Below are 14,146 nucleotides of genomic sequence, written 5' to 3' on the forward strand. Positions count from 1 at the left end.
TAATTTAAATTATTTAAAAAAAGCAGTAACGACGAAGGAAAGTGCCATCACTGCTGCAGAGGATATTAGGGGACGGTGTGAGTCATTATTCATAACATATAGGTGATATTTTATATTAAAAATTTCATAGGGTTTTGTTTTTATATTTTTTCATATCATAAGGGGTCAAATTGAATTTAACCCTTTTATTTTATAATAAATGACTGATACATTTACTTTCAAAAATATGTTTCTACACGTACATTCATTAATAGAATTACAAATAATATTATGAGTTTTATATTTTTTTTATAACTAATAACTTATATATTCACTTTTAAAAATATATTTTTACACATACAATGTATGTGATATTTTTTAATTCTTAAAAAAATATAAATAATTTATGTAAATATATTATAAATTAAAATGTTTATATGTAATTTTTCCAAAAAACTAACACACTTTTTTGTATCAATTTTTCTTTTTATTTAAGCATTTTAAAAAATAGAGCGAAACATAACCTACACTTCTTGCAAGCATAGAAGAATTCCAGTAGAAAAGAGATAATAGTGATTGACGCCAGCAAGTGGCCTAAAAGGGTTCTGAACCAAACGCGCCCGCAAAAGTGGGTGGTGGGCTGCTTTTGCAAATATAGAAGAATTCCACTAGAAAAGAGATAATAGGTATTGACGCCACCAAATGGCGCAAAAGGGTTCTGAGCCAAACGCGCCTGCCAAATAGCGTGATGGGCTACTTTTGGACAACAATCATAAAGTAGGAAAAGCGAGCTGAAAAGAAGATATGTCCATGTCCACCATCATCATTTCAGACGGGCACTTTGCTCTTTCAAACTTGCCTATTATCCCTTAATACACTCTGCTTACAGCCCATCTCTCTCTCTTGCCAACTCACTCTCCCTCTCCCACACACACCCTTTTCATGCATTTGCAATTAATGCACCATCCTCCACCCCCAACAACAATCTTTCTGCTCCACTGCTTTCTTTCTTCCCCCAAACATACTTCTGATAATAATTTAAAGAAATACAGTTGGTTGCTCACATTTCTTGTTATATGTATGTAAATTCAGAGGCCGAAACTTGAATCTGCCCATGAAGAACAAGGTAACTTCACATGTTTCTCTCTGTGTGTTTCCTCTCCTTTCTTTTCCCTTGGCTTCAAAAGATTTCATCTTTTTTCCTTGGATTTGCAGACTTTTCATACTTCCTACTTGCTTCTTTTCTTCTCCATTGCAAAGGGGCTTTGAAATTTTTCTTTGCTTTCTCATTGCTTTCTTGTTTTGAAAGCGGCAGAAATACAATACAGCGATTCTGGGCTTGAGGATTTCCATGTTTTTCTCACTGCTTCTTGATGTACTATAGCTGATCTGATGTTCGCTTTGGCTCTCGGGTTCCAAAATTTAGTGGGATTTTGTGTTGACGATTTTCACCCATATTTTTAAGACTCCACCTTTTGCTTTTCCCTTAACTATTTTCTCCATTTACTGTGTCAAGTGAACAAAAATCCCAACTTTGAACAAACCCATCTTTCTTGTTTGCCTTCTTTCCCTTTTCCTTTATTTTTTTGGATTACTTGCAGTCAGGTAAAGATACTGTATATGCTTGCATCTATTTTGGTAACATTGTGATGCCAAGATTCTTAGGGATCAAAAGATAGATCTTGTGTAGTTTTTTTGCTTTTTGTATGGCATGCATTTCTTTTTTTTCTTGAGATCTATTGCTACGGAAGAATCCCCAAGTTTATCTGCTTACTCATAAGGCATTAATCTTTTTGTTAAGTGACATTAGATTCTTGATTTAACCCCTATGGATGTAGAGCTGTCTTTCCTAGCTCATAGAAATTGCATTAAATATTGAGTATATTTTAATAATTTCAATTACTTAAAGGTTTATCTTGTTTTATGCTTGTGTTTTGTGGTGGGAAGTGTGATGGTGCATTTCCAAGAGTACCCTGTGCTTCTGTCTTCATTGATTTCAATTTTATATTGGAAGGTTGTGGGAATGGTAGCATGAAATCTCTCAACAAAGTTAAATTATGAGAGATTCCCATCAAAGGACAAACAGTTAAGACAGCTTTGTGATAGTTTTATATTCCAATTCACATGCTAAATCAATAAAACTCTGTTTTGTTTGATCTTGGAGTTTACTTCCGTTCAGATGTTAATCTTTTTATATTGAAATGCTAAATAAAGAAACTCCATTGATTAATGTCTTCTCTACTCTTTTTAGCTGGCTTCGTTATCAGTTCACGTCTTCGTCAGCGAATTTGACATTTGACTGAGAGAAAGGGAGCCTAGTTTCTACATTTAGTCTTAAAGTGCCCTGCTTTGCGGTGCTAAACTTTCAACTATCTTTTGCTTGGTTCACATACTATCTGATCTGTGATTGTCTCTGAAATTTGTTTATACCGAGAAGAAGAAGCTTTCTTTTTATTTAATCCAGATGGTCGTTTTCTGGGTCTGAGAAAATGGGGGGTTGTGTCTCGGTTAGTAGTCGGAGTACTTGCAGTAGCAGGAGTAATGGAGAGAGAATATCTCCATCATGTTTGTGGATAGATATGTTCCGGCGCAAGAGAAGTAGGAGAACATTTTCTGACCATGTCACTACTTTGCAACATCTATCCTCGATTCCGAGTCGGATATTCACCAATGGAAGGAGCAGCAGTGCTTGCATATTTACTCAGCAGGGTCGTAAAGGGATAAACCAGGATGCCATGATTGTGTGGGAAGTAAGTCCTGTTATTTCTATTGAGATCGTCTTTTGTCTGTACAGAGGATAACATTCTTGGTCTTGTGTTTATGCAGGATTTTATGGCAGAAGATGTTACATTTTGTGGTGTCTTTGATGGCCATGGTCCCTATGGACATCTAGTTGCCCGCAAAGTTCGGGATACACTGCCGTTAAAGTTATCCTCTTTCTTTGACTCCTTTGGATCGAAGCAAAATGGATCTGGCGCTAATTGCTGTAATGGAAATATGAAATCGGATGTGGCAGATCCTGTAAAGGAAACCTCTACAGAGGATAGAGTGGAGTCGTTGTGGAGAGAAGCTTTTCTCAAATCATACAAGGCCATGGACAAAGAATTGAGGTCTCATCCTAATTTAGATTGCTTCTGCAGTGGGAGCACTGCTGTGACCGTGATAAAACAGGTATAGTTAGAACTTAAGAACTGTCCATATTGGGCTGATATTTGGTTTCCTCTTATATATCTGCTAAGCTTGCTTCCACTTATTGAAGGGTTCAAATCTTTTCATGGGCAACATTGGTGATTCAAGAGCAATATTGGGATCTAAAGATAGCAACGATTCAATGGTGGCAATCCAACTGACAGTTGATCTAAAGCCTGATCTTCCCAGTATGTTCATATATGATGGAACTTGTGATAGCACATTCGTCTTGCTGTGTTTCCTTTTCCCCTCTTTTTCAGTTTTAACTTATTACTAACTTTTTGAGAACTTAAGACTTGTACTGTTGTACACCGATTTTGGTGTATGCTATACTAACTAGGTGTATTTTATTCTCAACAGGGGAGGCAGAAAGGATAAAACGGTGTAAGGGTCGAGTATTTGCTTTACAAGACGAGCCGGAAGTGCAAAGAGTTTGGCTGCCATTTGATGATGCCCCTGGATTAGCAATGGCTCGAGCATTTGGGGATTTTTGTTTGAAGGAATATGGAGTGATCTCCATTCCTGAGTTCTCTCATCGGGTTCTCAGCGACCAAGATAAATTCGTTGTTCTTGCTTCAGACGGGGTATGTCTTCCAGCTCTTCACCTCTGCATCTTCATGTCGTTTGTCTTTTCTTAGCTCTTATTTCATAATAGCACATCATATCAGATAAACGTATTTATTGGGTTATGAGATTCTGAATGCTGAATGCTGTTTTTTATTTTTCATCCTTAAGTTATCCAAATAAGAGCCACTAAGTTAGAGTAGATGCTTTTTAGCATGCACTACGCTGAATTATAAAGAAAAACAAATGAGTGAGCTTAGATTCATCCATCCTCTTTCTTGATCAACCAACCAAGCAATAAAATGAATATCTTTAGACCCTAAGAGCTTATCATTTGCTTACCGGATCTCAGAAATGCCTGTGGATTGACATGCTTAAAACAAGTTTTTACCACATATTGCTCTAGGGGTCATTTTTTCAGCAGGGAATGATGCCGGAATTGAACATTTTTTCAGGAAGATAGAAATATATTGCTAGTTTGCCCAAAATAGAGGTAGTTTTAAACTTCATCTACCAAGGAAATAATTGTGTTAAGGTACGTAAATGGCAATCTTATGTTCTAATGAAAACATGCTTTAAGGTTTACGGATTAAACATTGCAATTAATTCTCATATTAGAATGCATGATTGCAAGTAGTTGTTATGTACTATAAATATAGCAAAGAAATTGGTTCTGCATCACACGACTTGGAATTTAGCAACCACCGAAATAGAAAATTAACATCTCGGAAAAATGGCATTTTTCAGCAGAGGTCAGCCAAAGTACAGGTATCTATAGCTTCCGTAGAAACTTAGGAAAGAAGAAGCAAAAATATAAGTTTGGTCAGCGTTAAAAACGAAACAACGAGCAAAATATTAACACCTAAACTCAAAACTTCAAAATAAAGCTGTTTATTACATGGCGTGGTTTGTGTAGAAAGAAACTAAACCACACCTGGATATGCATTTATTCGTTGTAAGTCGAGCTTCCTGGTCTCAACAGATGCAAACTTTCCTTACCAAATTAATGGAGTCTCTTATGCTCACAAAAGCAAACACACCCAAAGAAGAGATTTATGTTACAGGGCAAAAGTTGGTCGATAGAAATCCCTTTGTGTGATTCCAACACTTCGATTGTGGCCAATACCTCTGACCTCCAACACCAATGAGATTGATCAGAATCCAGAGGAAGCCAAGTCTTCATTTGGAATTCTTTTTCATTTGGGCAAAGTGAATGTGAATTTTCCATGGGCCTGTCTGTACCACAAATTCCACCGTTTCCACATCCACACTTGAGCGTTTAACGTAGTATCACTTATGAGGTATTATTAAAGCATAATTTCTTACAGATTTTTATGATTTTAAAACAAATTAAATGCCCTTGTCCATATTGATCCCTTGATGGTTATGGTAGAAAATGCGCGATGTTTCATGATAATAGTAGCATATGGCAAGGATCTACAATCTTTTACGCAAGCACTTCTAACTTATCCTCTAGGCTGCCTTTGGATGGATGGATTTGTATTTGAGAAAAGAATTTCAAATGACTCCATATAAGATTTTGAAATCCGTCAATATTCCACAAAACGTGGTTTACAATGAAAGTTGAAGGATTTGAAATATTTTCTATTATGAATTTTAATTTAAATCCAAATGATTGGTTATTACTGTTCTGAAATCATTTTTTTTTTCCTTTCACTCACACACCCAACACACATGCACAAACACAAGGTTTGAATACAGACCTCCCATAGGGAAATCTTGTGCCCGAACCATTGTGTTGTCCTTTGAGAACTAGTATTCTGAAATCTTACTTTCAAACCTATCAACACAAACACAATGTTAGTTCTTTTAAGCTGGCTGCTCGTTTTGGATGATTTGAATTTGGAATGTTGCGTTCTGTTCTTTGCTCACTGTTACGTGTTTCTTCCATAGCAATCTGGTTTAGTGTCTGAGAAAAGGAAAACTCACAAGTTCTGTTCTTGGTTTCTAGTCCAAACTATGAGAAACTACGCTCTAGTTATGCTATAGAAGTTTGAGTGTCTGTAGTCCATTTTAAAACGTGTTTGGAAAGGTGAAAAACATCTAATTGACAACCTGCAGCCTGAGGAGAAGAGTAACAGAACATTGAGTGAAAACAATGCATAGAATGTGCAGAAAGAGAAATTACACTACACCTCGTCCAGTTATGTTAAACAAAATAGGAAATCTAACAGGTATAGATAATGTAGAACATGACTGTAGCTGCAGTGGTTTTCAGTGTAAACTCTTAAAATTGAGACTGTTTATAATATATATTCGAAACTCACTGGGTGTTTGTGTATCTATCCCAATAATTAACCATCTTAATGGATTCTCCATTCTGGTGAATGCACAATGCAGGTTTGGGATGTGCTAAGCAACGAAGAGGTGGTCGAGATAGTGTCGTCGGCTCCAACAAGATCGTCGGCTGCTAGGATTCTGGTTGAGTCTGCTGCTCGTGAATGGAAAGCCAAGTACCCCACCTCAAAGATGGATGACTGCGCAGTCGTTTGCTTATTCTTGGATGGGAAGATGGACTCTGAGTCTGATTATGAGGAACAAGGCTTCTCTTCCGCGACCCTCCAGAGCAACCATTCTGGCAATGTTGTGGAATCAGACGATGGCCAGAATTCTGAGCCCTGTCTACAGAGAAACTTCACTGTCAGATCATCCGAGGAAAACGATCAGTACCGTAGGGTACCGATTGATGCCGATGTGGAAGACGCAGAAAATGGTGGGACTGAAGATCAGAACTGGTCAGGCTTGGAAGGTGTGACAAGAGTGAACTCTTTGGTTCAGCTTCCCAGATTCTCTGAAGAAAGGCCGAGGCCTTGATTGTCTTCGTTGTAATATTACTGCGCTCTGTGTATCAGGAATCCAAGAAAATTGAAGTCCTTTCCGAATTTGATCGATTCTTGTTCCTATTGCCTTTGTGAATTGCTGTCAGTTTAAATTCCATTACTTTTAGTAGATTTTTGCGATACTCCATCCCACATAAATTTCCAAAGTATTCACGCACTTGCTCCCAATATCAGTTTTATGCTTGACGCCTTCACCCACTTTCTCCCAAAACAATCCACCTTCTTCAATCTAACCTTCCTGAGCCAGCGGGTTTTCCCGATTCGCAATGCTCAATCTAAAAGACGAAGTCAACAAGAACCCTCATTTAAGTTCCCCATTTGAACCAACAATCAATTATCTTTTCTCAAGGTAACATTCAATTTCATTTGAACTTGTTTCCCATCATCATTCGGTTATTTGTTTGTTTAGGTAAAGTTCATGTCTTAAAATTGCTTTGACGTTTTCTGATCTGGGCTGTCGGAATAATGAAGGTTCGTGTATGTTAGCCGTATATATGTTGTTTTCCTGCTGCTACTGTGATCAATCTATGTATGAGTTTTGATTTTCTTTTTCTTTTGTCTCCTTTTCTCCTAATCTTGAAGTGGGCTTTTCAAGATTTGCTCAAATTTGGTTAAGTGTAATGGATTTATCTTCTTAGTGGTGTATTTCTTTGCTTTACTTCAGCAATTAAGCCCTCTTGCTTTAACAATCAGTTCGCACTTTTGTTATTATTATTTACCTCTGGCTTCTGTTCAAGCTTAATGAAGCAATAGCTTAACATATATGGGATTTTAGTTTTTCAAATGGTGTTGTGCTTTGTCTTAAAATAGTATTTTTTTTTTCTTTGCTTGGTTCATGACAAGTAACCCCTTGTGATATTGCAAATGAGCAAATTTTACCCCCTTATAAAAAAATAAATAGTGATTTACCTCTCTATGTTTTTTAAAATGAGGCAATTTACCGAGGTAAATTGCCTCATTTTAAAAGTAGAGGGGGATGAATTACTATCACTATATTTATTTTCATTTTCAAATTATTTTCGACAAGTCAAAACATACTCAATGTTTGTCATCATTTAAAAACACCTTATTAGGTATTTTTAACTGTTTTAGAATAAATACATATATATATATACACACATATACATAAATATATATAAAAAAGACATGATTTGACAATGAATAGTAATTTTTGTCTCCCAAAACACAACATTAAGCATATAATACTTTTTTAAAATTATATTTAAAAACAAATCCAAACATATCTCTAATATAACATTTCGAGAAGGAAGTTACGTTACTTTTTTCACCTAAGAAAATTACTAATTTCATAATTTTACAAATTTATGGACTAAACTGAGAAAAATTAAAATCTGGCCAAATTTTCACCTAAAAATAGTCATATGGGGCAATATGATACTAAAATTAAGTTTATGGATGCTAACATTGAAATATAAATTTGGGGACTTAAGTGATTCAAAATGTAAATTTAAGGGACCAACTATAATATATAGGATTAATTAATGTCCCTTCTCATGAGGTTTGTTATAATTATACGTAGAACCTCTGGGGTTCGAAAAATTACATATAGTATTATTGAGATTTGCTTTCGTCTGACAAATAGATCCACCCGTTAGTCAAAATTCACTAAATTTATTGATATTAATAAAAAAAAAAGTTGAATGAAAATTGATATTTACCCTCGATTGACTTATTGTAGGTCAAATAAATATTTTATCGGGAAAATTATAATTTCAGTCCTGCAACTTAGAGGTGGTGGTATTTTTAGTCCTGTAATGAGTTTCGCAATGTATTGATATAACTTTATAATATTGACAATTTAGTTCTTTTTCGACCAGTTGACGCGAAATTGCAATTTACGTGCAATTAATTTGACCCGAAATTGCAATTTACTTGCAATTTTAGTCCTGTAAATAAATTCATGAAAGACAAAAAATGCCAACTCTCTGAAGTTATAGGACTAAAATGCCAATGGCCTCTAAATTATCGGACGAAACTATAATTTGATTGGATTATATGCAAGTGACATGCAATTCTCTGATCAAATTGGCCGAAAAATGATGAAAATTGCTAAGTTTTAAAAAATACAAGACTAAATTGCGAAAATCAATTTGTGCAGGACCAAAATTGCCACCCCCTATAGTTATAGGACTAAAATTGCATTTTCTCCTATTTTGTAACTAAACTACCCTCATAATGGTGAAATATCCCTCCTCATATGCATTAATGTGCGAAGATGTATAATGGTAATTTAATCATAAAAATATTTATTTGACTTCCAATAAATAAGTAATAAGTCAGTTGGGGGTAAATATAATTTTTATCGATGTTATTGTTAATACCATTAAATTTATTAAATTTTGATTAATGGAGGAACTTATTTATTAGAAAAAAGCAAACATCATAAGTATTAGATGCAATTTTTTGAATCACAAAAAGTCTATACATAATTACACCAAATTTCATAAAAGAACAGTGTAATTCACCCTAATATTTACCCTTAAAAGATCAGATTTTTATAAGGCATGTTTTATAATCATACCAAGTCCCTCTTTGACCTTTAGATTGAACTGTTTGAACCTAATTTTGAGTGTAGCCATAATCTTTCGTAATGTTTGGACCTATTTATTTCAATAATTCCTTTTAGAATTAAATTAAATATAAATCATATTTTGATAAAAATTACAATTTGAAGTTTCTAATTCAATCATAATTATTATTACCTAATTACCCGTAATACTTTTAAATTTCTTCACCAGTCTTAAGAATGACATTTGTAGGATTTGTCGGAATCAGGCTATGTTCGAGGACACCTCCTTGGACGCACAAGCCCTTGTCCTCCAGGTCTTTCGTTCCCTCCAAGTGGTTTGGTATACATACCCCGTTTTCTTTCTCAAAAATCAACCTAGAGATCACCAAATCGGCATTGACAGTAAACAGGTTAAAACGCATCAACCAAAATGAGATTCCGCCATCCACAGATGAAAATGCAGAACATCTTGCTATCAACATAACCAAGTGATCCAGCTAATGTTCTTCAAAATTATGAGAACTGAAGAAATGGGATTGCTACATCATTCTCCTGTAATCAAGAACAACTCTCATTCCCAGATGGAAACCATCGAAAGACAATATATTTGCATAGTTCATCTGTCAGTAGCTAATGCATCTCGTCGTTACCAAGAATCATATAATCCGTCAACTAAGGCGCCAGAAAACCAGGTCGTAATTCTTATAGTTTTTTCCAGCAATAAAAGCAAAACGTTGAACTCATATAATGGGCAAAAACTGATGACCTTAATGAAAGATGAAATCAGTGTAATATTATTGATCAAACGTAGAAACCATGCAATTGAAAAATTAAAGAACTTAGTGGTACACTGATTAGCAATTGTTCATTTAACCCAAACTTATAAGCAGTAAGGCCAGCCAATGTGAGCACTTTGATGAGTAGTTACCGCAAACTGTGCATGTCTGCAGATCACTTTTGGAGAAATTGAACGAAGATCAAACGCCTGTTTAATTAATCCTGTAGAAAAAACACACCAAAAATAACAGGAGAAAAGGTCAGACAGCAGATTAAAAGTCGAAAGAACAACACAGTAAATATGGGCAACGCAGTTTGGGCTAGCATTAAACTATTGTGAAAATATAGCAGCCTGTTGAAAATTACCACGAACAAACGCAGCTCATGAATCATGACAAGAAATAAGCTAACATGCCACTTAAATTAGGCAACATTATTTGAAAAGAGATCTTCGTATTTACTTCATCAAAAGGGTCCTATATTGACGAGATACCAATTAAGCCGCATTTTCTTACTTGAAAATGGGTCGTTTCTTCAAGCAGACAGAAATGATCCTCCAAGCCGCTTGGCCAAGTGATTCATCTCTCAACGAGACATCTAATTAGGTGATCGCTAGTCGAACTATTACTAAAGTTGTGGCAGCATTTACTTGTCACGAGTAATCTGTTGATTGTCAGGAAATTTACAGCAAAGTTCTTTTCTTCTGTTGTGAGAGTAGTTCCTTGAGATACTTCACACAGGTTTGTAAAGGCCAGAATTTAGATCTTTGACAAAGTGTAGACTTTCTGCTACGAACAGGCTAATATATTCTTGAGTAACATAAGAAAGTGACTTTCAGATACTCTTTGTCTCAAATTCAAATTAATGCTTATTTAAGTTTACAAATCTGCCACAACACAAACAAGTCTGGTAAAAACAAAAGCTGTAGCTTAAATATGCACTATAGAGTTATGAGAACAAACTATTCTCAGTTTCAACTGTAAAATTAACTGAATGGATATATCAAAAGCTAAAGACAACTAAAATTTCTCAAATTGGTGACAGTACCAGAGTTGATGTTTCTCTAACAATGTAAGAATCTGTGTTGCCTGAGCTGAGTTTAGGAATATGATGGAACTCATAACAGACCAACAAGTCCAGGCTGATTGGACTCTCGAATAGGTAATATTTACAAGAAGGAAAAAAACTCTGAGCATATGATGCTGTTTCGTAGGTTAGTTAATTTCCAAACGCCCACAAGAAAAATCAAATGAACAGAAAAAAAGGTCACTCCCTCCCGCTAAACCTTCCAGAACAAATGGAAAGAAAAGAAAGCAAGAATGATTTTCCTGCATAAGAATTGGTTTTAGATCCTTCATCAGAACTTCAATTACTCCTATTTTAATAGACCAATTGTTATCTCTGCTCTTACATCAGCTCATCTGAGCACTTTTTGGACAACTTTACAATTGAGAAACTGCAACTATCCCAAACATCTCGGATCAAGGTTCTTTTTGGCGAAGCAAAGACTCAGGTAGAGGGTTAAATAAACATGTATACATTTGTGGGACTAAGAAACGTTGCCAATAAGTAATGACAAGATTGAGATGAACTTCTCATTACAGACTTTGATGCTCGACTATTTTAACCTTCTCCACCCTCTAACTTCTACTACCAACTGATCACTCTGTAGAAATCACCAATGTCACGTCTCATATACAGATTTGTCATTCCACATTTTAATTGTCTGCTTATAAGCATTAAGAACTATAACTTCCATGCGAAAGGACTTGATGCTGCATATGCTACACATTCAATAACATATGAAAAGTGTGGATCCTGGACACGGTAAGTTTTAAGGGTTTATGGTGTTTTTATTTAAATTAATGCCCACTGTCATGTCGTCACCAGCTTATTTTTCATCCTGTCTCGCTCTCTCCTACTTCCTGTACGTTAAACGTGTTAACTGCAATGTTCTTCCTGATTCATCCACTTCCTCCAATATGGAGATGTACAAAAAGTAAATTCTTGCATCATTAAATGCCAACTTGTTCGCGAACCCATTCCAAAGCTAAGCAAATTTCAACTCTCTGAAACTTTCACTTTCTGGAAGTGTACATAGAAGCTTTAGGTAGTCATTTATTTAAATTGTGAAACACACTGTATTTTCTTGCCTAGTGAAATCTCAAATTTGACTGTTCTAAAATATTTCCTTGCGGGTGCTTTACTCCAAGATTAAAGGCACTAGTTTTCCTATTTACCCATCTCACATTACATAAGAAAAACAAAAGCATCGAGGAAGCATCTGGACTTGAACCCTCATGTCACACTCTACTTCCATGCACTCAAAATTCAAGTAAACTCTACAGCCTGAAGTCCATTAAAACATCCGATATAACTTGAGGATGAAATGGAAACGTTCACATAAACCCACTTCCTCCCCCCTGTCCCCAACTACAACACAAATTGTCAAAAGATTTTCCTTACCTATCAACAAAGTACTATAGCTCAATGGGCATCTCATAATTCACACTTGATACAACTTTGGCTTTTAGACAAGAAACAAAGATGCCTCTGAAAGTTGATAGACTGTGCTAACCTTATGCAGTTCTCTACATCAGAATTAGTCTTTTGTGTTCAACTCATCAATGTGAACTGCTAGAACACCACCCTGTATCCCAATGAAAATTTACTGGGAGATCATATCATTAAAAACTTGTCTCACAGGTGTAGAACGTCAAAATTCCAGATTCAATAAGCATTATATTCAAAAAATCAAGCATGTATGATTCAATCAAATGAATGAACCAAGAAACTTTAACAAGTTAAATGGGAGTTAGTCAGAGCAAATTAACAGATTTTGGGGACCCATCACGTAAATAAAGTTTCTGGATCTAAAATCTCTCAGATGGAAAAGGAGAAATCCAACCGATAAACCAATTGTTCTTGTCAAATAACACAATTGTTCTTGTCAAATAACCCAAAATCACGTTCTTGGTTATTTGATAAGCTCAACTTTGGCCAAAGAATTCCAGTATTTCACCATCAATATGCCACCTGTAAGATGCCCACTCATTCTATGACTTTCATTTCTATAAAATGGTCCACTTATTCAGACCCTTTTGCTTCTCTTACGTAGACACACACACAAACAAACAGCACATAGATAGTGGGAACTCATCGGTTTCGACAAAAGGGGGACATTTAACAGAAACAAAATATTAGGACCCAAAATGAAAAAATGGGATGTCAAAACGTTACCTTCTTGAATCAAAATCCGACCAATTTGAAGAGAATGAAGCAGAGGAAACAGAAGAAGATGCCCAAGAAAAGGTAATCTAAGAACAGAAAAAATGCTGGCGATCCATGCTTCTTCTTTCCGGCGGCCTTCTTCTTCGTTTGCTGCTTTGATATCTGCTCTTGTTCTTCATTTAGTTCAATCTTCGCCATTGTTTCCTTTGACGTACTTAGCCGTAGTTAAGGTGGCAGATCTCTCTTCCTCTTCGCCAAGTTTCCGGGTTTATTTTTGGTGTTCGTTTGTTGTACCGAGCGCTCTGTTGTGTGCTCCTGCACATAGGCATGTGCAATTTTTATTTTAACTTTGTGGGCAAAATTGCTTGCAATTTTTAGGCACACAAAATGAAGGGTATGTGAATTTCAATCCAAGTTTTATGAAATTTTGTAACATATCACAAAGTTAAAGAGTCTCAATAAGCAAATAAGCTATTGCTTGAGTGGTCAAGTCGAAGTGTTGCAATCAAAAGGTTATCGATTTGGATTTCATGAATATTATGATGAATATCAGGTATTTATTTCTATCTTTTGATATTAGAGTTTTGTTTCTCTATTTACTTTTTATATATACTTGAAATCCACCAAATAATCTAGTTAAAAGTACATCTCACCAACTTTTTCTTTAAAATTGTAGTTGTTAATATTTGATAAATATTATTAACATTTAATTTGATTAGACTTATCTTTAACTCATAAGATTAAAACACTGAATTAGATTTTTTAATTATATTTTTAGATTGTATAAATTTTATAAAATTTATTCATAATTTTGAATTTTTATTTCACTTTTGAAAAAAAAGAGAGAGAGAATATTTTATTTTAAGTTAAGTAATAGGTTATTATTATGTTCATAAGAGTTTAGTGTTTTTATTTTTCATACAAGATCATATCTACCATGTAAAAATATAAAAAGAAATATTTTCTATCTAAAAAATGATTAATTTGATAATTTGACAAACTTAAGGGACTAAAG

General features: G+C 35.0%; 1 protein-coding gene and 1 long non-coding RNA gene across 2 annotated transcripts; one reads left to right on the forward strand and one right to left on the reverse strand.

The window, feature by feature from the left end:
- Nucleotides 776-6,718, forward strand: LOC105167355 (probable protein phosphatase 2C 52). Its single transcript, XM_011087037.2, has 6 exons — nucleotides 776-1,105; nucleotides 2,231-2,729; nucleotides 2,806-3,150; nucleotides 3,239-3,356; nucleotides 3,529-3,752; nucleotides 6,094-6,718. Exons 2-6 carry the CDS (start codon nucleotides 2,469-2,471, stop codon nucleotides 6,565-6,567), a joined length of 1,422 nt encoding a protein of 473 aa, XP_011085339.1. The 5' UTR covers nucleotides 776-1,105; nucleotides 2,231-2,468; the 3' UTR covers nucleotides 6,568-6,718.
- LOC110012403 lies at nucleotides 9,895-13,613 on the reverse strand. Its single transcript, XR_002287568.1, has 2 exons — nucleotides 13,141-13,613; nucleotides 9,895-10,122 (listed from the first exon to the last, which is right to left on the reverse strand). It is a non-coding gene; the product is annotated as an uncharacterized LOC110012403 (long non-coding RNA).

This window comes from Sesamum indicum, linkage group LG8 (assembly GCF_000512975.1).
Source record: "Sesamum indicum cultivar Zhongzhi No. 13 linkage group LG8, S_indicum_v1.0, whole genome shotgun sequence".
Taxonomy (NCBI): domain Eukaryota; kingdom Viridiplantae; phylum Streptophyta; class Magnoliopsida; order Lamiales; family Pedaliaceae; genus Sesamum; species Sesamum indicum.